General features: G+C 37.6%; 3 protein-coding genes across 14 annotated transcripts in view; 1 reads left to right on the top strand and 2 right to left on the bottom strand.

The window, feature by feature from the left end:
* Positions 1-186: 186 nt before the first annotated feature.
* Positions 187-2,471, bottom strand: LOC6506856 (integrator complex subunit 10). Its single transcript, XM_001957075.4, has 3 exons — positions 2,087-2,471; positions 984-2,031; positions 187-928 (listed from the first exon to the last, which is right to left on the bottom strand). The coding sequence occupies exons 1-3, from the start codon at positions 2,284-2,286 to the stop codon at positions 269-271; spliced, it is 1,908 nt and encodes a 635-aa protein (XP_001957111.1). The 5' UTR covers positions 2,287-2,471; the 3' UTR covers positions 187-268.
* Positions 2,472-2,650: 179 nt separating this feature from the next.
* Positions 2,651-26,355, top strand: part of LOC6493134 (phosphatase and actin regulator 4) — an 88,323-nt gene continuing 64,618 nt past the window's right edge. For 2 of the 12 annotated variants that reach the window (XM_032454324.2, XM_032454323.2), the window contains exon 1: positions 14,789-14,894. In XM_032454324.2, the coding sequence (XP_032310215.1) occupies positions 14,804-14,894 (91 nt within the window). In that variant the 5' untranslated portion in view covers positions 14,789-14,803. Of the gene's footprint in view, positions 3,300-5,509; positions 5,654-8,039; positions 8,929-14,788; positions 14,895-22,953; positions 23,362-26,355 lie in introns of those variants that run through there. The other 10 variants (XM_044714469.1, XM_001957079.4, XM_014908747.3 and 7 more) reach the window with 9 other exon arrangements.
* On the bottom strand, positions 19,649-20,305 carry LOC6506855 (neuropeptide-like 4). The gene is made up of 2 exons (XM_001957078.4): positions 20,206-20,305; positions 19,649-19,964 (listed from the first exon to the last, which is right to left on the bottom strand). Exons 1-2 carry the CDS (start codon positions 20,215-20,217, stop codon positions 19,743-19,745), a joined length of 234 nt encoding a protein of 77 aa, XP_001957114.1. The 5' UTR covers positions 20,218-20,305; the 3' UTR covers positions 19,649-19,742.

The raw sequence follows: 26,355 nt of genomic DNA, 5'->3' as shown, positions 1-26,355 counted from the left end.
GCCTCGACTCGACGCCATTTGCCGCCAATTTTAAATATTGATAAAAATAATCCTCTAGTCAGCGTGGTACTAATTTATAATACCAATAAACATTGTTATCTGAAATTTGTTAAAACAATAAAGTGAAACTCAAAAGAACGTTTCTATGAATGATATTCCTCATAAATTCCAAAAGATAACAACAAATTGTAGTATAGAAAATGCTATATTTCAATTTGAAATTTTAATCTTAATCTAATCTAATCTAATTACCTTTTTAAACCATCACTTACTTAATCACAATCGTCTCGACAGGCTGAGCTATTCCGAAAATGTGCTGAGCCAACATAATATGCTCCTGGCTAATGAAGTTGGCCAGCAAAGTAATGACATTCTCATTGCACCGGGCTATCTGCTGCCGAGTGATGGCCTTAAACTCATCCTTCGCTCCCTTATCAGCCCCCCGAGTTCCTATTCGGCGGGTTTGTGCCCCACCGGATGAACTAATCGGCGCAGGGGCACCACTGGCACCGTTGGTAGGTGAACTGGTCAGCTCGAAGTTGTCCTCCTGCTGGGAGTTCCAGATATGGGCAAGTTCCTCGATCAAATCAATGGAGATTATGTAGGTGGATAGGGTTCGTAAGTTGAAGGACTTCCGCTGTCTTATCAGGGTAAAGATTTGTTGGGTGAGCAGGACATCGTTGAGGAGATTCAGCTGCTGGAGAACCAGCAGATCTGATAGCAGTCTGTCGGGGCAGTTTGGCTCATAAACCTTGCGGCCAAGACGGCTAACGATCGCTCCCACGCAGTACTGGACCAAGGCGGATCTCGTCAGCGGAAGAAACACCACATGTCGGTGGCCCTTGAGCGTCATGTTGTCCAATAGCTGACCCACTGGAGTGGCAGGTAACTCGGAAATGATTTTTAAGATGCACTGGAAGCCTTGAAGCTGGAGGAGGAGTTTATAAATACAAGGATATTTGAGAATCTTGGAAAAAACTTACAGTCATGCTGTTCTGCATAAGATTGAGACTCAGGATCTGAAGACTTTGCACCAGACTGTTTTGGTTGGTCATCTCCGACATCAGTTTGTTGGCCTCGTCCCGATGGCCGAAATAAATGGCCAAATCGAAGAGGAAGCGTGAAATCCATGGTGACAGCGGCAGAGCCAACATCAGTTGACTAAAGTCTCTTTGAAACTGATCCGTATTGAGCAACTGCCAGCACTGGGCGGATTGCAGGAATGCCTGGGACAACTCTGAGCTAATGGGAGTGGTGAGGGAGAACTTCGGTGGCTCCATGCTGGGAACATCAGAGCCATCACTTTCCGGCGTCCACTCCAGGAAGCCCTCTACTAGTACGTGACTAACATCGGCATCTTCGATTCTTATTTTGCAGTTCCGTATGTAGCCATGGAGCGAGTAAATAAACAGTGTGGTGGCGTAGAACAGCACATGGGTACTGCCACTGGGACTGCCCGATAGAATGTCCACCAATCTCTCCCAGTAAACGTTTAGATTAATGTTTTTGTTGAATGGCAGAAATGGTTCCCAGCCCATCATCTGTCCACAGATCATTAGCACCCTAAAGACATTCTTCCACGAGTCCGAACTATCTGATTCGTCCATTATCTGCCTTAGGTAGTACTCCAGCGAACTGGTGTACAACCGGCAGGCTATTGGAGGCGGTAGCTCTGGTGGCTTATTTTGAATCAAAGGCAGTACCTCCTCTACGAGAACCCTCTGATACAAATCTGGTTCCGTTTTCATGCCCTCGACAACCATTTCCAGTAGTCTGGGTGCCTGGGTTGCCGCCGACTTAGGGAACTTGTTAAACATAAGTATGTAAATGGAGATGCACTGCTCCAGGTTGTCGCCGCAGTTATTGATGGTGTGCATGAAGACGTTATGTTGGACTTCGGGGGTCAAGTGCTTGTACATTTTCACATAGAACTCCTGTTCCGGGGAGCTCTCCGTATCGTTCCTTAGGGCGTTTGTTAGCGCATTGATTTCCTGCCAAAGTTCTGTGTGGTGATTGGGAAAGTTGGTGGCTCTGCAGGAAGGATTCTTGGTGATTATTTTTGAAATACATGACATATTTTACTCACATAATGCTGAAACACCTGGCCGCTTCCTCGTAGTTTTTGCTATCGCGCTCTAGAATGTATGCTTCATATTGAACAGTGAAGGCATTGGGAAACAGGGTCTTGGCAGTTATTATCCAGGCTTTGGCCGCGCAAGGATCGCTCTTCCGGAGCCGCTGAGCCTCTTTTACCATATAGGCTTCATTTTCCTCGTCGGGGGTCATGGTTTTTGTTTCTTCTTGCCGGGTAGTCTCTTCTTCAGAGAAACTAGGACTATTTAATTATATTTATTTGTGTTTTTTCTTTAAATTCGTAATATCCCTAAATTCCGGTCCTCTGGAAGCGGCACAAGTCAGCTGGAAAAACAAAACAAAGCGCCATCTGTAGGCTAAAGAAGAACACTACTACGAATAGTGTGACCGTTGTATAATTTAGTATTGCAAAACAGCGTCTGAAAAACTATTTTAAATGACTAAACAAAATAATAATATAAAATATATTAATTTATCTTAGTTTTAAACAAATAAAACAGGAAAAAAGTTTAATCATTTATTCATAAAACAAAAAAATGCAACAGGTTGGCAGCACCAAGGTATTAGTAATGGAAAGTGCCATAGAAATGTGTCAGCTGTTTTTTTTTGCAAATTATTTTAGACTAGAATTTATGTGATTTCCTATTCCTAAAATGCCGTTAAAGGCATAATAATAAGTTTTAGTGACCTAATTTTCATTCTTTGTCGTAAACAAATGACTAATCGGCATTTCGACGAACCGGATTTAGTGATGACGCGGAATGAACAATGACCCGAAAAGTTTATTTACATAAAAGAACTGAAAAAAATATATATTTGTAATTAAGCTGTAATATGTATATAGATTCGCTTTAAAGTGCACAATCTGTTGCACAAATTCTATACAAATTTTGTGAAAAATTATTTGCCCAACTTTTAATTGGTTCGGCCAACGAAAAATCGCAATAAATGCCAGCGCACTTACGCAGTAGCCCCTATTTTCTGATTGTCATTGAGAAGTTGAGATGGAAATGACAGTCACTTCATTTGTTGAATAGGATCGTACAAAATTTATGTTCAAAAAAATCTAGAAATGTCGGAGGTAAAGTCAGAAATAGCACATCCTTCAGTTGTCGAAATGGCAGGACCCTCGACATCCGGCGAGCAGCAGCAGAAACAGGAGCAACAGGTTGCAGCAACAGGCGAAGCTAAAGGCCCCGAAATGGGTTAGTAACAAAAATAAATAATAGTTTTTAATTCCCATGGCAAACACCTAAAATAATGCATTTTATTTGTAGATCCTGAATCAAGTACTAGCTTAACTTTTTGTTGCAAAATGGCTATACTTTATTTCTTAATTTATTTATGTTCTAATTTGAGAAAGTTTGTTATTCTGTTCTAGAGTATTCCATGTTGCAACACAAAGTTTCTAGAACATCATAAGTGGGGCTAAGAATTAAGTAAACTTATTTTAATTTCAAAAAGTAGAGTAAAGATAAGTCCTCTTGTCAACCCAATTGATAAATCACTTCTTCCCAAAACCCTCTTTAAACTTATTTATAATATTTACATTCTCATAACTCACTGATAGAATAATTCCAATAAATCATAAACAAATTAAGAAAATAGTAAACAGTATTTATACTTTTAAATGTATTTCATAATTAATATATTTGTTATAATATTTTAAAAAAGTAATTGTATTTTACACTGGTGCCGATTCGGTTATTAAATTAGTGTATGTTCCCGCCTCCATCCGACTATCGTGTTTATTTAGTTTTTTGCACAAAATTAAACGCGTGTTTTGAGTTACTTTCTGTGTTCCATTTCGTAGTGTTGAAATTATGTATTTTGTAAATAACTCGAGTTTAAGTTGTTGCATCCCAAAAACACAGCACCCAGCAGGTTAGTTGCTGCGATTATTTGAAGTTTGAATTAAAAAAAGTAAAATGTTAACTAAGCACCCACACACACCGACTAACTAATCTTTGATTTTAATTATTGAAATGTCAAAAAAAAAAAACAAACCAAAAAAACCTCATTACAGCTCCCAAGAAGCATCGCCGACAATTGTTGCCGCAGAACCGCAGTCTGAAGCTGCCACCACTGATCTTGGAACATGCCACCTTGGAGTCGGTGCCGAAGCATCTGGAGAATCTAATGGACCAGTACAAGGACAAAAAATATCCTCCAGCACCAGAACTCCTTATCCTGTTGATTTATCTGCTGGCCCTGGAGTCGGGCTATGCGGAGGAGGAGACGTACCTGGACAAGAGACATCTCCTTCTACCGGTGCCGGCCTTTAGCAGTTTTCATGCCCGCAATGTCCAGCTATTGAGTGAACAGCCCGCCAAATATGTCATCAGTTTCAACGACACCGCCTACACAATACGCCTCCGCACTTTGCTCGACAAGCACGCCATCCAGGGAGCGGGTCTGGTCACCGTTCTGCAGTCCCGCCTGATGGCCATTACCGTGGGTGACCAGCTAATGGTAACTCTTTCCCCGGCGCCAAGCTCGAAACTGCCCGGTTTCAGCGTTAGTCTCTCGATCGGCCGATATATCCTTAATATCCAGCCGAAATCGAAGCCCATTTATCACAGATTCCGGAAACTGGATGAACTATCATTTCAGTTGAAGCAGAATCTTTTCCAGCCAATGAGATCGCAGCAGCTGACGCAGATGGCCCAGAACCTGCAGCCATCGTTGCTGGGACTTCCTGGGGAGCTCTACCAGGAGATCTTCGTCTATCTCAACGAAAATCAGATGAAGGTGGTGTCGGAAGTCAATCGGCAGCTCAACTTCTACAGCAAGCAGCTCAAGAGTCTTAAGGGGGGCCGAAAATGAAGTTTAATTAAAATCAAAATATTCTGGTTTTATGTTTTCTGGTTTATATATTTTTTTTATAGAAACTCACTTAATTTCCATGAAATTTTTGAAAGATCTTTGAAAGATGGGCCTTTTTTATGGGTTTTTTTTTAGGGGTTTTAGAGATAGTTTTTGAGGGAATCCTGAAAGGTTTATTTTGTTCCAAATAGTTTACTAAAGGGGCATTTATATTAAAAATAAAAAAAAATTAAAAATATTAATTAAAACTCATATAACTAATATCAAAAATGTCTCTTTAAAAAATATCCTTATGTAAAAACTCTAGGTATATGGAGTCTAAAATAAAAACAAGTTACCAATAAAAAAATAAGAATTATATAAAAAATAGTGTTTTATTTGTTTGGAAAATTTAAAGGTAAAAATTGTCTTAAAATAAAAAATAGAAAAACAAAAGCTTGTTTTAAATAAATCACGTATACGCCACGTATTCCATTAAGTTTCTTAATAGTTTATAATTTTTATAAGAATATTTTTTTGTTTCCCTTTATTTTCCATCCATAATTATTATTTTCTTTTCGCATTATCCTTGATCCCCGCCTATTTACAGCCACAAGGATAATTGTGGCGCCACCAACGCCATCGGCGGAATCGTGCAACTCCTTTGACATTTTCGAGCCACCATCTACTCCGTTGGATTCCATCAGCATCAAGAGCAGTGCCAGTAACTACATCTACGACCGTGATACTATAGGTGAGTCCAGGCCCCCAAAAAGAGGGGTACACGCCCCTAAACGAGTCGGCCCTCAACCACAGAAGTGCAGAATGCGAAACAAGCAGCTCCAGCAGCCAAAAACACAGAAAACGCAGAGATTGTCGCATCCCCTTCGGTCCCCGAAACCCTTAAACACCAAAAAGCTCCCAAAAAACCCCCCCAAAACCCAAACCCATTCCCATTTCGATTTTTTTTATGCGCACGCAAAATCAACAAAACCCACGCGAGCAAAACGACACCCCAATAACCCCTATGTACCACGACTTCAGGCACTGAAAAAAATTATTTTCAAAAATATTTAAAAATATAATTTGTATAGAAAATAAAAAAAAAGGATTTCTTGTCTTAATTAGGTGTTCTGTAGATAGTTATTTTTTTATAATATTATTTAGAATAAAATTTATTCTCAGTGTAATATCCCCCTTGGCCACCTCATCTTTTTGGGTTGGCTCCTGTGAATGGCATCCACATTTCGGTTTTTCTCCCCCATCTGAAGGGACACTTTCTGGCATCTTCTGGGCTCCTATTTCGTGTTTATATTACGATATCGACTTTCTCTTCCCAAGCCTTATCACAGTAATAATAATACAAAAATATAAAAAAAAACATAAAAACATTAAAAATATATATATAGAGAGAGAGAGAGAGGAGAAAAGAGCATCCCATACCTTCTCCCGTGGGTCCTGTCGAAATTATCTGGCTACAACTTTATCAAAATAACGAAAAAACAGTGACAAATGCATAAATAAATTATGGCAATGGGCAAACAAAAAGCAAAACATATTCCTTTGGGTTTCCCGACAGCATCCGATATGATTTTTAAACTCGTTTCTTTTTCTCCTCCAAAGCTCGCGGGGGAGAGCTTTTTTTGGGGGAGCTTCTCTCACAGAGTTACTCTCTCCACTTTCCACAAGGAGCAGCGAGCAGCTGTTTTCCTCGGCCCCGCCCCTTGGTCCACAGCCGCCCACAATCTGGTCAAATGGTTGGGTGAATGAACCCAGAAATATGGGCGACAGTGGGACGATTCATAAAAAAACTGGTTTAATTTGGATTTTATAATTTTTAGTTTAGGGTCTTTAAAATTTATTGCTACTAATAATTGTTATCTAAGGAGGGTAATAAAAATTTTATAGTACTTTAATATTTATAGATGATTATTTCTTGATTATTCTTTATTTTTTGATAAGAAATATTTACACTTTTTCACCAAATTTTGAAATAGATTTCTGACTCATATCTCAACCTTGAACTATTTCATCAGTTATCTATTTTGTCCCACTGTCTGCTCATCTGTGATAGTTAAGTGTGCCAAACATTTGGGTCCTTGTGACCAGTTGTTGTTGTTGTTATTCCTTTGCATCCTTGTCCAAAAAGGCCAAAAAGGAACTCAAAGAGTTGGCAAAACATAAGTTCTCTGAACGAAAGCAAACGAAAGCCACTTTTATAAACAGTGCTCTCATTCTCTATGATGCACTGAGAAAAAGTGTTATATTATTTGGGAAATAATAAAATATTCATATCTAACTCTCATATCTAATCTAATTCTTAATAATTATTAATTAAATTATAATTTAAGCTATTCAAAAACTTTAAATCCTAATTCTTGACTGTTTTTTGTGATTCTCAACTTTAAATTTTGGTTGAAAAATAAACAGGTTTAAACATGTTTCGAAAATGTGTGGTTATTGTTGTCCTTTTTTATCCTTTTGTTAATTCTAATGATTTAAATAATTTAAGGATAAATAAATTCCAAAACTCTGAATCTAAATTCTTGACTGTCTCTTATAATTCCCAACTTAAAATTTCTTGATTTGTATGATTCTTGTTGTCCCTTTTTTCCATGCATTTGATTGTTATCTCTCTGCCTTTGATTCTCTCACAAGTTCTGACTCTCTGTTTCTCCGATTTCTCTCCAACTTTCTCCTTTCGCCAAGGCGCTCTCGGCTGATTGCGCTTTTGGCTTTCTGATGTCCTGCCAGCTTTTTCGCAGGATAACAAAGCTCGGCGCAATCAGTCGTCGTACTTTGGCCCAGCGTCTCTGGTCGGTGAAGCGGGACTTTTCATCCCGGGAGAGAGTGTCGCGATTCTCTCGAACACAGCTCTCCCCCAGATACCGTTAGAACCTGTTCGTTCATCTCGCCTCGAACTAGGTCCTTTGAGTGACATACATATGCGTCTACTGGGAGACTGTCTGTGAGTGTGTGTGTGTGCTTGTCTATATGTGTAGTGTGTGTTTAAAAAAAAAATAAAAAAAATAATAAAATAAATTATAAATCTGGCTGGTCCAGAATTTTTAAATTAACAAAAAAAAAAAACAGAAACCTTTTGGGAATAATTTAAAGCAGCCTTGACACACTGAGGCTAAGATGATCTAGTTTTTTTTTTGGGAATATCCTTTGGAGCCAAGGATCACAGCCTCAAGCTGGATTACAGCAGCAGCGACAGCAACGGGCCCTGGGAGAAGCAGCAGCAGAACCCCCCGAATCCCAATCCGAGCGGCAATCCAAATCCGGAAAAGGATGCCAGGACCAATGAGCAACTGCAGCACGAGTTGCTGCAGAAGTTGCAACAGCAATTCCAAATGGCCATGCCCAGTCAGCAGCAGCAGCAGCAGCAGCGCCAGTTGTTGCAACACCAGCACTCGCATCCGCCGTTCCAAGCCAACCCCTCGCAGCAGCATCAGCAGCATCAACATCATCAGCAGCAGCAGCAGCAGGCGCAGCAACAACATCAGTCTGCCTTGCAGCAACAACACCAACAGCAATCTCACTTGCATCATTCGCACCACCCGCCGTTGCAACACCACCTGTCGCTAGGTGGTTACCAGCAGCTTCAGTTGCAACTGCAGGCTAGTGGCGGCACTTCAGGTGTTGGTGGGGGTCGTGGCAATTGCCAGTATTCGACGCCACAACATCATTATCGCAATGTTGCAGCAGCTGCAGCAGCGGCAGCAGCAGCAGCAGCATCCTCAGCATCAGGCACCGGAAATGCAGCCACAATTAGACGTCGGACTCTGAGTCATGTGTCGCGTTCTTATTCCCTGGGAGCAACTGCATCCGCGGCAGCAGCAGCCACGGCAACCGTAACTGCCACAGCAGCGGCAACATCCGTGTCTGCAACATCAGCGGCAGTTGGAACACCAAACAACCAGCTAAGCATCCACAAAACAGGCATCATGGTGGCAGCTTCCCGTTGCCGCAGTCCAATAATGTTGTGCCACAGTCACAGTGATGGCGAGTTTCCACTGTACAGAGGTGAGTCGATAAGGTGGAAACGGATATCGTTTTAAGAGGTCCCTATTTCTATAGATTTATTTTAAATTTAATTATTATTTCAATAAAAAATATTAATTTTAACCTTCATAATACATCCACTTTTCTCTCAATTATTGATGGGGGGACTGCTTGTTACCACTTTTGGTCAATATCCCAGGTGAATTTCCGGACATTTTGATGGCTTAATTAGCCACTGTCATGCTGCAGCATCCATCCATCCATCCATCCATCCATTTATCCATGCAACCATCGATGGAGATGCAATTTGCTGCGTGCAACAGTTGAGGGGCTTGGTGATATCAGGAGGAGAGGATTTTCACGGAAATTGCGGTGTGTTGCTGTTTGGGCGATATTCCGGGGGATTTATTGTGTTCCATAACCGTAACAAAGTGATTGATACTTGCGGTACTTTGGGGCACTTTAGGCTGCTGCTTGGCTTTTTGATTGATTACCGAAACATCATGATTTATTCATTCGTTCAGAGTCAGTATATGGTGGGCATTTTTATGGAATTAATTTTGATGTAAAAAATATCACAGTCATTATAGCATAAAGGTTACATAATCTTGAACATTATTACAATATGTTATAATATAATTATTACTACAATTTTTTGATAGAAAGGATATCTTAAATCCCCAGTAACCAAACATAACATGCAATAAAGTGTTATAATCCTTTGATTATCTGAGCTGAAGTATCCAAGCCAATTAGATTCCTATCACCTTCTCAATTAGCACCTTTTCTTTTTCCCAAATATCACTCAATTACTTTTGTAATAATTTCCCATATAAGAACCCATCTTATCCTAATCCCCAACCTAATAAGCTCCATATTATTTTCATATTTCTAGTACAGCGAATTGGCTATATTAGGGATAGAATATCCAATAAAATTGCATGGGATTTTGTGGCTAAGTATTTCCACGTTTTTTTCCCCTTAAATAGCAATCAGTGTCCTTCTAAGGATACATCTTTTTTTTGTTTTGTGTTTAAGGAGGGAAGCCCATCCACGTTTTTGTTTGATTTTTCCTTTTAGTTTTTGCCGCCTTTGTTTGGCTTGTTACTTGGTGCGAAACTTAATTAAATTACAACACTCCACCTCCAGCCCCTGTTTTTTGTCTGGCTCTTCCTGACAAGTTCAGGGCGCAATGTGTGGCACATCCTGCCAAGGATTTCCCCTCCACTCTGACACATGGGCTGGCTGGCTGACTGGCTGGCTGGTTTAATATGCTTTAAATGGAGGAATCGATTTGGAGACATTTGATGAGCTTGTCTCAGCAGCAACAGCTGCGAAATCTTTTTCAAGAGGCCCTTATGCACTCAAAAAATAATTTTTAGTTTGTAATTTTGATACAAATATTTATTAAAAAAATAATCATTATTTTCTGAACAAAAATCACGAATAATTAGTATTTTCTGAGTAAAAAAGGTCAAGGAGATCTAAGGAAAAATTTAAGGAGATATGCAATCAAATATCAAAAATATTTAATAATAAGACCGCAATCTTATATTTTGTGAGTCTTAAAATAAAAATCATAACAATAATCATTATTTACGGTCCCTGATTAAAGCACATATTTATCTTTTTTATTCTATACTCTTTTTTTAGTGTATCTCTCTCGTATAGAACAAAATTAGCTAGGCATCTTGCGGGTAGACAAACTTTTGTTTCCTCGTAAAATGCTCGGCACAATGTTTCCCAAATAAAAATGCGAAAGGTCCTCACAAAATATTGATATCTCAAGTGGAAATACATGAACATGAGTTTTATTCCAAACCTGATGTTGTTCATATAAAATTTATGAGTTTCTTTTCTTGACATCTTTTAAAAGTTTTTATTTTCTGATTTTGATGACGGTTATCCGAAGGAAAATGTTATTGATTTAAAAAGTGATTTGTGGGGCAACTTTGAATGTTTAAACATTAAAGAGTTAAAGAAAAATCTTGAAAAAATAATGATTTATTATTCTGTTTATTAAAAAATTTAATCCTCTTCGTTGCAATCAAAGTTTTAATTTTCCTGTGGACTTTTCGCTCGAGTAAGTGTTGACAAATATTGATAATATTTCATTACCATTTCAGATACTTTGTTTTTGTTTTTGTTTTTCTGTGGTACGTCCCCATTCTTTCCTGTTCACAGGACCTTTTTTTACTGTTGCCTTTTCCCTTTTTCCTTTTTTTTTTATATATTTTTTTTCTGTCAATATGGCGCCATTTATGACAAACTGTTTGATGATGGCGGCGACAGCTTCCTCCTTTAATCACACCAACACCAAAAATCCCTTCTGTGGCTATATGTGGGTGTGTGGGGTGAGTGTGTGTGGATCTGGTGGAAACTTAATGACTCCATGGCGTGTCTTTAGTGCTCGAGTTAATGTTTCGCGTATTGATTTCGTTCCCTTCTGCTAGAGAGTCCTGCCCCCTCTTCTTGGATGGCAGCCAGCATCCGCAGCATCCTCCCCAGCAAGTTGGCCAAGTAATTAAGGTCCTTGTAACGTTGCTGCCTGAATGGCTTCCCCCAGTTACGTGCATGAAATCTAAATTTAATTTGCAACTTGTGCCAAAAGAAAGCCAGAAATTAAATGAAATATTTCGGTGGTGCATGGTGTTTTCCTCAAGGGCCTATTGACGTCATTAGCCAAAAGACATCATATTGATAAAAATACTAGCTAAGAAAGTTTTATTAAGAAAGTTTAATTCAACATTAAGCCTTTAAGCATTTAAATTATTCCCAAATGACTTAACAATTTTCCTTAAATTTTTTTATTGGAAAAATCAATTTTCTTCAAAATTTTTTCTTTCCATAAATTGAGTTGCAAATTTGTGCGGCTTCTTCTAGTCTGCGGCTGCATTAGACTTAGCACTTGCCTTTAACAATTTGACATTGAATTAAGGTCCTGCGTCGCAGGACCAACAACAAAAACAGGATAAAAAGAAAATGGAAAATAATACGAAACCACGGGGAAATTACCATAAAAATGCGCAGCTCTGGGAAAGATTATCTTTATTTGCAGAACGAGACAGATACAGAGACAGACACAAAAACGCAGGAAAATCAAATGTGAGTCCTTGAACCTACTCCATATCCCCTCTACGTCCCTGACCACTTGAGTTTTCCCCACAGTCGCATCAGACTAAACAATACCGAGGGAAAAGACACACAAAAAAAAAACTAAAAATACAAATATAGGGCCAAAGGTAACCCACAACAACGGAGACACCGAAACCGAAACTGAAGCCAACCTCAAATGACCAACTTAAGCCTCAATTTGGGTTTTTGGTCAAAAAAAGGAATTCCATGGAGATGATTTTAGGGCGGAGGTGGAGGGAGTGGCAAGTAGAGGCAACTGTGACCACCTTTCTGGCAAATTGCCTGGCTTAAAAATTTAATACTCTTCGCTTATTTGAAAACAATCAGAGTTCCATTTTTGTTTTCGATTTCCGCTTCCACAAAGAGAAAATATTTTATTTTAAGATATAACATAGATAGACAGATATGATTTTAGTTCCTAAATAAAATATTTTCCTTTTAATTTTATATTAATAATTATTTAAGGCTTAAGGCGTCTACTGGGAAGTACCGGGTATCATAAAGTAAAGAATCATAAAGGAACTACTCGATTTGACTTCAAAAATGGGAGTTTTATACAAACAATTTTAACTATTTCATTTAATTTATTTTCAAATTAAAGAATATCAATTATAATAAATAATTTATTTTCTAAAAATAGTTATACCTTTTTTTAAATCTTAAAAATGTGAAAAATCTAAACCTATGAACCATTTATTATTTTCCCATTTTTATTTCCCGTGCCTCTCTGTTTACTGTTTTTCTTGTTTGGCTCGCTGACTCGCTTTTATTTATTTATATTTTTTTATTTGCTTGGCCCACTTACCTGACTGACATCGGCCCCGGCCACTGCCCCGGCACATCCTTCCTACTTCCTTCCTGGCTTCCTTCCGGCGGCTGTTTCCCTTCTTCCGCCCTCCTTCCGCTCCTCTGGTGACAGGATTCTGGTCATGTGCTGCACATAATTGCATTCAAAGCTCTGCAAACCGAAACCCCACTTAATTTTCCACCCTTCCACCCTCCATCTGTCCACTCTCCACCCCCTCATCGCGCTCTGCTTATTGAGTGGCGCGCCAAATGACAATAAAGGCGGGTAGTTGCTTATACGCCATGTTGTCCATGTGGCAAGCTTCTCATGTAATTACAGCATTGCTGCGGCGGGGGCTGTGTGGCAGGTCAGCGAAAAGAGAATTCTTTATGCAAACTTTTAGGTCATGCCGTTCGGACATGGATCCGGCCAATGACAAGTTGGTAGGAAATAAGAAAGTTGGCCCAAAAGTTTCATCGAAATTTAAAGACTTTTTCATTTTTAAGAGAGAAACTTTGTGATGAGGGTTGATTTTAAATGATTTTTTCGTTGCTTTTTTCTCAAAAAGACATCTTATATTTGATTAATGTTATTATTAGATGGCTTGCTGACAAATATTAAATTTATTTATTAATAGATTTTATGTAAAAAAGGGCGCTTTTAAGGAAGTTTTCCGGATAAAGTCTTAAATCGAAGTTGCCCTAATTGTAGTTAGTTTTTCTTTAGACTTGTTCTACTATTTGTTGCCATTTTTCTTGTCGATCTTGTGGTTGGTTTTTTGCTTTACTTTTTTCGACAAACAACTATTGATTTATGTGGGTTTTATGTTTTGGGGTTACGTTCTTTTCAACGACCTTCTAAGCGCGCTCTTTAGTGTCTAAATGAATAAAAAAAAATTAAGTACATAGAAAAAAAATATATACATAAATTTAAAGGTTTTAGTTCAAAAGTAAAAGTTTTTGGAAATAAAAGGGACATAGATATGAATTAAAATAATATATTTTGTTTTCAATTTAATTAAAATAATTAGCCGTAGGACTAAAGGCGTCTTGGGGGAAGTACCGGGTATAAAAAGTGAAAGATCATAAAGGATATTACTCGATTCGACTTCAATAATAGGGTTAAGAAAAGAACTACGGAGCTTGAAAGGAAAGGAAATTTGAAATGTTTACTTGAAGCCTTAAAATAATATATTTTAATATTAAATATTCTCTTTAAAAATCAATATTTGTTAAAAGATTTCAAGATTTAAAGAGTCTTTTACAATAATTTTAATTTGACAATAAACATTAAGAAAGGAATTATGGAGTTCAAAAGCTAAAGTTCCAAATAAATGTACTTGAAGTCTTAATTTAAAATATTATAATATTCACAATTTTTCCTTTAAAAAGTCTAATTTTTTTTAGTGCCAACCCCGTCAGCCAATATTAATCATTGTGACAGTTTTTGTTTTATTTTTTTTCGCCACGTTTGCAATTGATTTTGGTTTTTTAGTTGAACGCGAAGCTTTACCAATGACGGCTGAGGAATTCTGCAAGCAGAAATAAAAAAAAAAAAATTGAAACTAAAATAAGGAAAATCATATGTGTGTGCGGAGATAAATTGAATGAAAATCGATTATACGCCACGTTGAACGCAGTCGAAAGTAAAAAGAAAAAAGTGAAGCCTTTAGAGGGTCGGGCGGCGCATTCAATTTAAGGCCAGACTTGCCTTTATCTTTAGAGAGTGTGTGTGTAATCAGTGTGGAACAAGGATATTTATTTTTTTTTTTGGTAAAATGGAGATGTAAGAGGAGTGATGTGAGAGCCAGTGAAGTGAGAATTGAGATGTCCTGTCAACATCAATGCCAAACGATTCGCACTCGTTTCTACAGCTCATCGGTACTTTGATTTGTGTCGGTCTGGCTAATAGGCCGGCATTATCCCTTTTTGTTTCTTGGGCGAGTATCCTTTTTGGATTTGGAGGACTTTGAGGATGTTCCGCAAGCGAAAGCAGCAGCAATTGAGATTGAATCCTCGTCCCGGCGACCGGAAACGGAAATTGTTGTTCTGCATTTTTAACAGAGGTTGGCTTGAAAAAAAATACCCACCCAACACTTGAGCAATGAATTTTTAATATGTAGGCGCTAGGATAACACCCACACTCCTGCCATTTGCCCTAAGGACCTGCCAAAGAGAGAATCCCGAAAACATCCCTGGGATGAGTTCAAATATGTTACATTTCTGGCCAGAAAATGAGAAACCCAAGGCGGAAAAAGGCCAAAACGGGCAACTGTAATCACTTGTTGAGTGCTTTGTTGGGTCCTTTTATTCGTCCTGCTAATAGTCCGGCAATTAATTGCGTGTCTTTGGGCGCCTCGCCTTCGGCCATCATTAATCAGAGGCGAAAATTGATAAGCGCAATAATTTAATCATAAATTATGACCAGCAAAAATTTACGCCGAAATTAAATGGTCTTATGGGTGGATAGGGGTTATAGATCTATTAAAAATTTATCCAATTTCTCAAACAAATATTTGACATTCCTCTTAATAGAATCTTAGATAGAATCTTTGCTTGATTTTTTTTTATGTTTAAATGTCAATCTCTCACTTGCTTCTCAGCCTAATTATCTGCATATCTGCAGACAAACATTGACATTAATTTTAATTTAATTTGACAAGCCACTCACTTAGTCTGAAGGCCTCAAACACAGCATTTCAAGAACAAACATCGAGTGGGCTGATAAAAGGCCCAATGAAGTGGCAATGTCAGATAATACTCTATAATAGGAGAGGGATTATAAGAAATTGTAAGGGAGTTTGTTTAATATTTATTAAATAGATTTAGGGATAGGAGTTTAGGGAGTATATATACTATCCTTCTGCTGCTAATTTTTCAAATATTTTTATATTATTAGTAGTAGTACATCTTTTATTCGTTTTCTTTATATCTCGAACTCATTCTGATATCCCCTTTATTTACCTCTGAGGCCATACAAACACTTAACTTTATTTAACCTGAATTATTCGTTCCACTTCTGTAGATCCAAAAAAAAATCAAGAAATTCCCTTTTATCTCACCACAACACTCTCTTTCTCTTTTTTTTCGTCCTTGCAGGTAAGTTTTGACATTGATGGACTTCTTACTCACCCACGAATGCGCGGCGGTAGCTGATAACAAGGACTTGTGATTCACAGGATATGTGTGGGAGGATGTCGTTGGATATAAGGCGGCGCCACAAAAGTATGCAACGACTTTTGACATTCCCATGCGTGTCTGAGGACACGTGGGCTTTTCTTCCTTTTTTTGTAATTCACCACCCCCTGTGGCTAACCCCACGATGCAAATTACATTTAGATTTTGCCAAAAAAAATTTCCATTTCTTTTTTTTTTTCTATACAAACATCTTGAAGTTTTTTGAGAAAAGAAAAGATGGAAAACAACTTTCAGCAGACCTCCTGCAGATGATGGATTTTTTCCACACATTTCGTGAAAACCGTGGACTGAGGTCCTTTTTGGCGACAAAGTCCTAAGAAAACAATGGGAAATTAATGGCAAGATAAGTGAAAAGTTGATTGCTAGTCGTTTTTTTCTTTGTTCTCTACCAGGTGAATATAAATATTGGCAATTGGGGAGGGAAACTTCACAAAAAAATAGGCAATTTCAGAGGCTAATGTGGGCTCTTAAATATGTATTACAAGAGAATCAAAAAATAATTCTTATTTAGAGAAACTACAAGCTAATATAACTCTACTAGACCTTATCCTTTGCCCTTCTAATTGGCCTTATCCTTCGGCTTCCTTGTCCTAAATCATGTACATATTTTTCCATATTTTCTTGACTCGCCAATCGAGCAGAAAATAACATTTTTGTCTCGTTTTATTCAGAATGAATGAGACAACATTGATATGTATCAAAAATGGCAAAATTTTTGTAAGTTGTACCGAAAAACTGGCATCAAAATCCGAAAAACACGAATAAAAGTCGAAAACTTCAGTTTCAGGTGTAAAAATTTTGTCTTTTTTGTTCAACAAAATCGAAGATATATTTTTTTTTCAAAAGCTACAACATTTAACTATTGAAAAACACCGAAAATTTTGAAATCGGTTAAAAAACAAGAAAGGAAAGCTAACTTCGGGCGGAGCCGAAGTTGATATACCCTTGCAGTTCAGTCGCAGTCCGCTAGGTGGCGCCACGCATCTTATATTATTACATATATAGAAGATCGTATATAGTCGGCCGATCCTTATGAAATTTGGCATATTAAATTATTTTTCCCAAAATAGAATCTGTACCAAATCCCATCTTTCTAACTTAAAAAACACCAAAGTTATGCCAATTCCGATCGTTGTATGACAGCTATAGGATATAGTTGGCCGATCCTTATGAAATTTTGTACATAATATATGTTGGTCAAATATAACATGTGTGGAAAGTCCCAACCCTCTATCTTAAAAAACAACGAAGTTATGGCATTTCCGATCAATCAGTTATATGGCAGCTATAGGATATAGTCGACCGATCCCGGCCGATCGGTTCCGACTTATGTACTACCTGCAAGGAAAAGAAGGATGTGTGCAAAGTTTCAACTCGATAGCTCTAAAACTGAGAGACTAGTTTGCGTAGAAACCGACAGACAGACAGACAGACAGACGGACAGACGGACAGACAGACAGACGGACAGACGGACATGCTTATATCGACTCAGGAGGTGATCCTGATCAAGAATATATATACTTTATAGGGTCGGAGATGTCTCCTTCACTGCGTTGCACACTTTTGACCAAAATTATAATACCCTCTGCAAGGGTATAAAAAGGCGTTCAGGAATTATTAAGCGCAAAAAAGTCCCGAAAAACGGTTTTTTTTAAATAAATAAAAATTGGAGGGTTCCAAAAATATAAAAAAAATATTTTTGAGTTCTCTTCGACCAGATTAACAACCTACACTATCTCGTTTCACAAGTGTTTTTTCACTGTCGCACCGTGTTATTTTTTTCTATTTTTATTCTATATTATTTCTATTCTAAAACATTAAGCAATCTCTTAGTTTCCTAATTTTCTTCAAATCTCATTTATCAAAAATTTAAGAGATTTTTACGATATTTTGATGAGTGCCTGAACTTTCCACTTAACCCATTGCCTGCCTCGGACAACATGAGGCAACTTAGTTGCCATAATTTGCACATTTTAGCAGCGATGCAAATGAACGCCGACGCATGCCAGCGACAGATGACCCCTCCACCCTGGGTTCGCCTTTTATTTTACCCCCTAACCGCCCACAATTACCCCCTCCTTTCACATGCAACATGATATACGAGCCGAAAGCGAATGCTTTTGATAGCCAACGGAAATTGCAAAGCAAAACCGGCAACAACGACACCAACAAATTCGTAAATATTTTAAAATGAGTCTCTTTCACTTGCACGCACACCAAATACACTGTGCGAAATAGTCCCAGGGATATACGGAAATAATGGAATTGGGGAATGCCTTTTATCCTTTCAGGTAGTTCGCTACAAATTAGAGTGTTTGGTAAATGGTCTAAGATATAGGCTTCGTAAAGGCCCATAATTTCCCTCATCATAATTTTCTAACCATTTTTCGAGATTTTGAAGGGGACCCTCTGGGGGGTTTGAGAAATTTGAAAAAAAATCGAAAAAATATTGTGCATCCAGATTTTGATGCAGATTTATGGAGAATTAAGCTACAATTCGTTTAAGGTATCCCTCTTAATCGATAAGATAAGATATAGATAAGATAAGATAGATAGGATAGGATTATAGATAAGATAAGATAAGATAAGATAATCGATAAGAATCGGACGAATATTGGCGAAGATATAGCCTTCGCAGTGGCTCATATTGGCCATACAAGCGGTTTTCACAATTTTTGAAGGGGACCCCCCAGAAAATTTGAGAAAAAATCGAAAAAATATTTTGCATCCAGATTTTGATGCAGACTTATGGAGAATCGAGTTACAAGTCTTTTAAGGTATCCCGCTCAAGAATCGGATGAATATTGGCGAAGATATAGCCTTCGCAGTGGCTCATATTGGCCATACAAGCGGTTTTCACAATTTTTGAAGGGGACCCCCCAGAAAATTTGAGAAAAAATCGAAAAAATATTTTGCATCCAGATTTTGATGCAGATTAATGGAGAATCAAGCTACAATTCGTTTAAGGTATCCCGCTTAAGAATCGGATGAATATTGGCGAAGATATAGCCTTCGCAGTGGCTCATATTGGCCATACAAGCGGTTTTCACAATTTTTGAAGGGGACCCCCTAGAAAATTTGAGAAAAAATCGAAAAAATATTTTGCATCCAGATTTTGATGTAGATGTTTGTATAATGGATCTAAAAGTAATTTTAGAGTTTCCACTGAAAGATTGGACGGATATTGGTTAAGATATAGCCTCCTGGGTGGATCATATTTTCGCTCCCATGTGTTCCTCTACATTTTGAAAGCGATTCACCAGAAAAGTGTACAAGTCTACCGCATTTTTAAAATAATTTGAAGCAGATTAAAGAAAATTCTCTTGACTCTAGAAACCAATTAAGATATTCATCTATGTTAGAAGTGACAAACTATATAACAAGGTGGCTATTTTAAGTTTTAAATTTTTTTTATTAGAAAATCAAAACATATAACAATTTAATGTAGAAATTTATGTATTTTGAGAGTAAAGATTTCGAAAATGTTTAAATGAATTTTATATCCCATTGGGATGAACAGATTTGGCTCAGTGTAGGCCCCTCCAGTCCACCCCCCCTCATCGCCAGAAACTCAAAGCAAATGACTGCAAATAGTTTCTGGGCTTCACTCTCAGAATCCTTATCTGTTTTATGAGGTTTATTTGTTCATTAGGTCATTGTCATCATCAGCAGCAATTACTGTACTGGTACAGTGGATCCTCGTCACACGGATGGAACTAACGCCGGAGGTAGAGGGAGCTGTAGGGGTAGGCGGCGCTGTAGGCGTAGGGGGAGGCGTAGACGCCGCTGGTGTAGGCGGCCGAGTAGGGGGAGGCGTAGAGGCCGCCGGTGTAGGCGGCATAGGGCGTGGCAGCCACAACGGGGGCGGCATTGTAGGCGGTGAGGAACTGTGGCTTGGCACAGGCCACGGCCACCAGAGCGAACAGGCAGAGAGCGAACTGGAAAAAAAGGATTAAAAGGAGAGTGAGTCAGGACCAAGGACCAAGGATGTATTTTTGGTAATTCTAATTATAGCCAAAATGAAACAAAGGGCTGGGAATTTAGGCCAAAAGTAAATAGAAGGGTGGGAATATAAATTAGTGTCTTTAAGGCCTTAATTCTACTTTGCTTTCTACTTTAGTTAGTATGACTTAGTAGTCCCTTTAATTATCCTTTTTTTTATCCTCCTGAAATACTCACAAACTTGAACATCTTGGACTGATTGTTGGAGCTGCTGATTGAACAGAAACTGATATGATTCGGAAGTCCAACAACCAGCCACTTTTATAGCCAAAGTTTAGTGGCCTATCCGAGTGGGTGGTTCAAATGGGGGGGGGGGAGGCCTCCAGATACCTAAAGGTCACTCTCTCGGCCGTGGCACGTCTACTCCGTTTTGTTTCTAGCTATTTTAGTTAACTTTTTTTGCTTTATTTTCTGCTTCTGTTTGGTTGCTTTTAATTTGGTAGCTGCTTTTGGCCCAAACGTCTTTATGGCCGCTTTGTGTTGCGTGTGTTGCATTCCTAATAAAGGTTTGTTTAGGGGAGGGGAGGGGCGTGGCTAGCGAATAAATAAAAAAAAAACAAAACAAAAACGGAAGCAATCAGAAATTCCCCAAACAAATGCAATTTGACCTCCTGGCCATGTTAATTTGCTTTTGGCCAGATTGTCAATTACCGTTATGACGGAAAGAGATTCCTTTTAACGGCATACCAAGGACATTCCATTTGTTGTCCTGATGAAGTCCTTTCATTCCTCTCTTTGTTGGAGATGCAGTTTTAAAGGAAATTCTTGAAGATATTCAAGGAAGTCTTGGGGATTTTAAGATTGAATTTTACTTTCTAGGAAAAGTGTAGTACTTTAAGACATGGTCTATAAAGTTATATAGATGTTTCCTTTAAAAAAAGATTTAAATTTCTATATTTCTAGAGATAGTTCCCCAAACTTACAGATACTAGATACTAGATAGAACTTACAGATTCCCCATCTACAGAAGTAGATATTTCGTCTTTTCTGACAACTCTTTTCTGCCAGATTCCTTTCTTCTCCTTCAGCAAACATTCAATTTGTCAAGATGTAAAATTAAAGCAGCTTTTCTTCCACTACCAACTACCACACCCCCTCATTTTCATTCCCCACTCCCCCTCAGTCACTTTTCCTTGGCTTTTCTTCTATTGTTGGGATGTTGTGCATTTTGCATTTTAAATACAATATAAATTAAGTTGGCAGCTCTTTGGCATTGAGAGCACAGCAGTTTTCGGTTAAGAAGATGCTGAATGAATGAATGCCAGCCCTTTTATCAACCTTCTCAACTTAATTTTGTTGAAGGATAAAAAGGAGCCTCAGAATGGTAGTTGGGGGTGGACTCTGAACTGACTTTGAAAATGAATTGTTTTCAAGAAATAAAGTTTAAGGGGGGTTAGGTACAAAAAATAGTAACAAAAATAGACAAAAACTATTTACAAATATATTTTAATAAATTTCAATAAATTTCAGTAAACAAGTCTACTAAAAAATATAATATTTCCCTCCTAAAAAGTCCTCCTTCTTCAATTAAAAAAGTTTGAAAGCCACTGCTCTCTATATAAAATTTCTCGCATGCTAGAAATGCCAGTCCTTCTCAAACTGTATTTGTTTTTGTTCTCTACCTGAGACTTCTCTTCTCTTCTCTGAGAACTCTTTCTCTTTGTTCTCCAGAAACATGCGCTTTTCCAATTGCCGGCATTTTTAGTAGTTCCCCTTCCCCCTTCCACTCCGCGGAAAATTCCAACTAGAGCAAATGATGCTTCCGTTTCCTGTTATATGTATATATATACAATATTCCGTACATAAGGAGTCTGTTTTCAGATTCCCAAATGAAAACAAAAATAAATGAGTTCTCTTTCAATAGTAGTGGAGGCCTAAAAATAGTAGACGCCACCACTTCGGGAAAATTCTTGAAGAGCAATCTGGGAAAATTCTTTACCAACTAAGTTATATATGACCAAAAAAAAAAAAGAGATTTTCTTTTTCCCTCCCCCTATTGTGTATGTGTGTGTGTGTGTGTGTCTTTGGAAAAACAATGTGAAATTGCTTTTGAAGAGCGCTTCTTGTTTTTCTTTCTCGAAGATTGCTTCATTTTTGTTGGAAAATTATTTAGATTTTTGGATTTTGTTCTCCCCCTTCTCTGTTCTAATTCGCTGTCTAATTAATGTAAAATTTAAATGGGTTTTCAATAGTTTTCCGACATTTTCCAGGCTCGCCTTGTTGTTGCTATTGTTTTCCATGCTAATTGGCAATTAGAGTGATGGACTAATTATGCTCATTAATATACTCATAATTAACATGTTTTTCCTATTTTGAAACTGTTTTTAGTTGCGAAATGGAACAAAGAGTTTACTTTAAAAAGTGTTTCAAAGTGCCTGAAATCGATTTAGATTAAGAAATTTAAGCCTAATAATTAAGTATTTTAAAATAATATGCCTAATATGCTATATGCCTAAAAAATCTAGAAATTTATATGTTTTAAAGGGTTCTATTTAAAATATTAAGTTAAAAAGAAGAAAGGGCGCCAAAATAATTTTTGAATTTCTTCAATTCGAATTCGAAATCAGCTGGCCCACACAGGGTGATTCAGGCAGCCACAGGGTAACTACCTAATATGGCCATGTTTTTTGTTCATAAATTTTGGCCATTTTTGGGGAAAAGTCGAAAACTATAGAATTTGTTATGATATAAAGAGTAAAACTTTATGTCTTTATCTTTATATCTTATGTGAAAAATATTCAAACTATTTAGCTTTAAATTACTAAACAAAAACAAAAAAAAATTATTTTATATTGAAAAATACAAAAATATATCTATTGCGGCTAAGACCATCTATATTTGTTCCCAGTTTTTTGACCACTAAAGACGGCCAAGTCAGATGGCAGCACTGGCCGAAAGCAGCTGACCAGGGCTGCCATTTTAGCCAGCACAGGGCGACTCGTGCACTGCCTGAAAGTAAACAATTATGGCCGCCTAGCATCAGCTGTTAAACTGGTCAAAAAAAATTCGAACCCCGACGCGTCGGTTGGAGCGCGGCTGTGCAAAGTCAAAAGAACCGAAAAAAAAGTAAACAATAGTGATAAATAAACAATTTCGGCAAATAATTGAATTTTACGGCATACGTTTTTTTTGCCGCTATTTTTCACCTTTCGTTTCGTATTTTTGTTGTTTTTGCGACGCGACGCTCGACATCTCTTCAACGAGTGTGTGTGTGTGTGTGTGCAAGTGTGTGTGACGTTAATAAATGTATGTGAATTGGCTTGAAAATTAATAAATTAATAGCGATTGCCAGCTAAATTTTCACATAATATACACATATGTATCTCAACAAGTGTAAGTGCAAATACAAAAAAAAAAGCAAAAAAAAGGCAAAACGCAAAGGCAAAAATGAAATTCTGCCGCCGTGAAGAAGAAGCAGTGCAGCTGCCAAGCAGCGCCGCAACAGCGCTGCCACCAAAGATAGTTTTTTTTTCTTTGATTTTTGAAAAATTTTCATCAATAAAAAATTGGAAATTGAATTTCGATTCGAATCGAACCGAGTCGAGTCGAGTTTGAGACAAAGTGCAAAAGGCAACAATATAAACCACGAAAGCGCCCAAAAGGAAAATCCGGTTTTACAACTTCTCTCATACAACTACAACAACAACAACAATACAATACAAATACATACACAAATACAATAATACTCCACCAACAACAACAAAAACAATAAATTCTTTCTGCCTACTGCTTGCCGCATTTTTATACAGAAACTTAAAAATTCCTCCGGATATCTCCGCCCCAAAACACACAATTTGTTAAAAAAATAGAAAAAAAAATGGAAATATGGTAGAGAAAATAACAACACAATATGAATGAAATTAGTCGATGGCAGGCAGGTGTGATCGCAGGGAAACCCAACGGAAATCTATCCATAAAAAGTGAAATCAATAACAAAAAAAAAAAAAAATTGGTGAAAAAAAACGGCCAGAAGAGGGGCCATAAAAATAGCATAAACAAAAATAACAATAAACCATGCAAATAAACAGTTACTCTCTCTCTTTCTTACTCTTCCTCTCTCTCAGTTAAATAAACAAATTTTACAGTAATTTTTGATTTTCTTTTTAATAAAAAACATCCGTAGAAGATCGCAACAAAATATGAATAAATAATTAATTACCTTGCACGCTTGTTCGTTAAATTGTATTTCGACACGAAATTTGAAAAAATAACGCAATCGTGCCTTATCTTATCCGAAAACACGGCTATAATGATTGAAAAAGTAACACAATTACATAGAAATGTGCCACAATTGCTTCCTTATCGCATAGGTATTGCGTGTTCGAAGGAGATAGCAGATAATAGTTGCAAAATTCAGGTGGACAGGGGGTAGGGGGTGGCGGCTGGCGGGTTGGTAAGGGAAATTATATATTATTTCCTCAAAGGAATTTCCCGAACCAAATATTTTTATCTACTTACAATGTTGTCTAGACGGATTCTTTTCCTTTTTTTTTTCTTTCTTTTTCCTTTTTTACTTTCCTCCCCCGCCCCCACCCTCTTCCGTAGAGTAGAGTAATTGAAGTGCACGAATACATAGAGCAGAGTCTGGTAGTGTGTGTGTATACTGAGAGGATTTTCGCACCCTCTCCGCCCCCAAGGCATTCTTGTTCTTCCTTAACTACTAGGCTCCCCCACTCCCCCTATTCATCCGCCCCTGGGCAGCATCAACAACCCCCAAAAAACGCATTCTCTGGCTCCCTTTTATTGCCTTTCGCTGTTGTTGTTTTTGTTGTTGGGAGTTCTTACAGTACAGACTTCTTTAAGAAGGATTTCTTGAAAATTTCTTGAAATTAAAAAATTTTATTAAATAAAATTTAATGAAATAATACTATTGGAAAATTTATAAATTCTTTTCAAACTATTGTGAAATTCCTTTTTATTGAAGCCTGCCTGTGGTCTTTATTTTTTTTTACGATTGTGGCGCGCAAATTTAAATTTATGCGAAGGAGCATGCCGGGACACGCACTAACTGCGACACCCTCGCCCCCTCCATCCGCCATCTCTCTTTCTCTCTCTCTTTTTCTCTCATGGCTCTGGGGAGCTAAAGTATTTGCCGCAACAGCAAAAAAAAAAAAAGGATGACGACTCCACTTCTCCACCACGTTGTTGTTTCTTTGTATTGTTGTTGTTGCTGCTGTCTGTGTCCATTGGTTTTTGCTGTCTGCTGCTGTTTCGCTTTTGTTGCTTTTGTAGCATCGTTGCATTGCATCACGGGGGCAGAGGGTGCGAAAGGGACAGGATGAGGGGGAAAAGTTAGTACAATGCGACTGCCTCTTCTTCCTCCCCCATACCCATATGCCACTGCCACACTGCCACTGCCACTGCCTCTGCCTCTGCGGCAGCCAGTGGATGCCCTGTGAATTGTGTTCCATTAGCAGCAACCCCGAACACTTGTACTTATGGATTGTACTGTACAGTGGAGTATTTTTTCTTTTTTTGGATAAAAATAAATGAATTATAAATAATTAAAAGAAATAACCTATTGCCTTCTTAACTACTTAAATTATTAATTTATAAAAATATTTTTCTTTTTCTATTATATTTCTAAATTAACTCTACTGTACAGTGGGGTATTATATGTTTTTTTTTTGGATAAAAAATAATTAATAATTAATAACTATTAATTATTTCTATTTATTTATTTTTTCTTTTTTTATTGTTTTTAATTTTAATCCTTAAATTTTACTTTTTTGGCCCACTGTCCTTTGAAACCAACAGCTGCTGGTCAAAAAAAGAGTTGATTGTTGTTGGTTTGTTGCTGCCTCCGTTTTGCGGCAGAGTTTGCTTTTCCTCCCTTGTGGCCTCCCCCTCTCCCTCTCACACTCTTTCTCTTTGGGGGCTTTTCTCTTAAAAAATTAAAAAACAAAAAAAATTTCAAACATAAGTACGGCCAAAGATACTAAAATTTTATGTTTTTTATTTTGTTTTTTTTTTTTGTTTTCAAAAGTTCTACTTCCCCCAATTTTTTATATTTTTTTTTTCTGCTGCCTCGCTCTTAATTGGATTTGATTGCGTTTGGCTGGTGGCGCCTCTTGAACGCAAAAATCCCTGAATCTCGGCGGCAGGTTATTGTTGTTGCTATTTCCCTCCGATCTGACGTTGCTGCCACAAATCGCATTAGTTTTTGTTGCCATTTTGTTCCCAACGCTTTCCTTTTTCGTCTCCCACATTTATTTGTAACTTTTTTTTTTTTTTTTTTGCCAACCATTGTTTGGCCTTACAGGGAAACTTCACTAATCCCAACAAACTTTTAATTCTAGTTTTAAAAAATATTTAATCTTTTTTTCA

Source organism: Drosophila ananassae, chromosome 2R (genome assembly GCF_017639315.1).
Source record: "Drosophila ananassae strain 14024-0371.13 chromosome 2R, ASM1763931v2, whole genome shotgun sequence".
Lineage (NCBI taxonomy): Eukaryota > Metazoa > Arthropoda > Insecta > Diptera > Drosophilidae > Drosophila > Drosophila ananassae.
The sequence above is the reverse complement of the archived record's forward strand: the minus strand, read 5'-3'. Positions and strand labels throughout refer to the sequence as shown.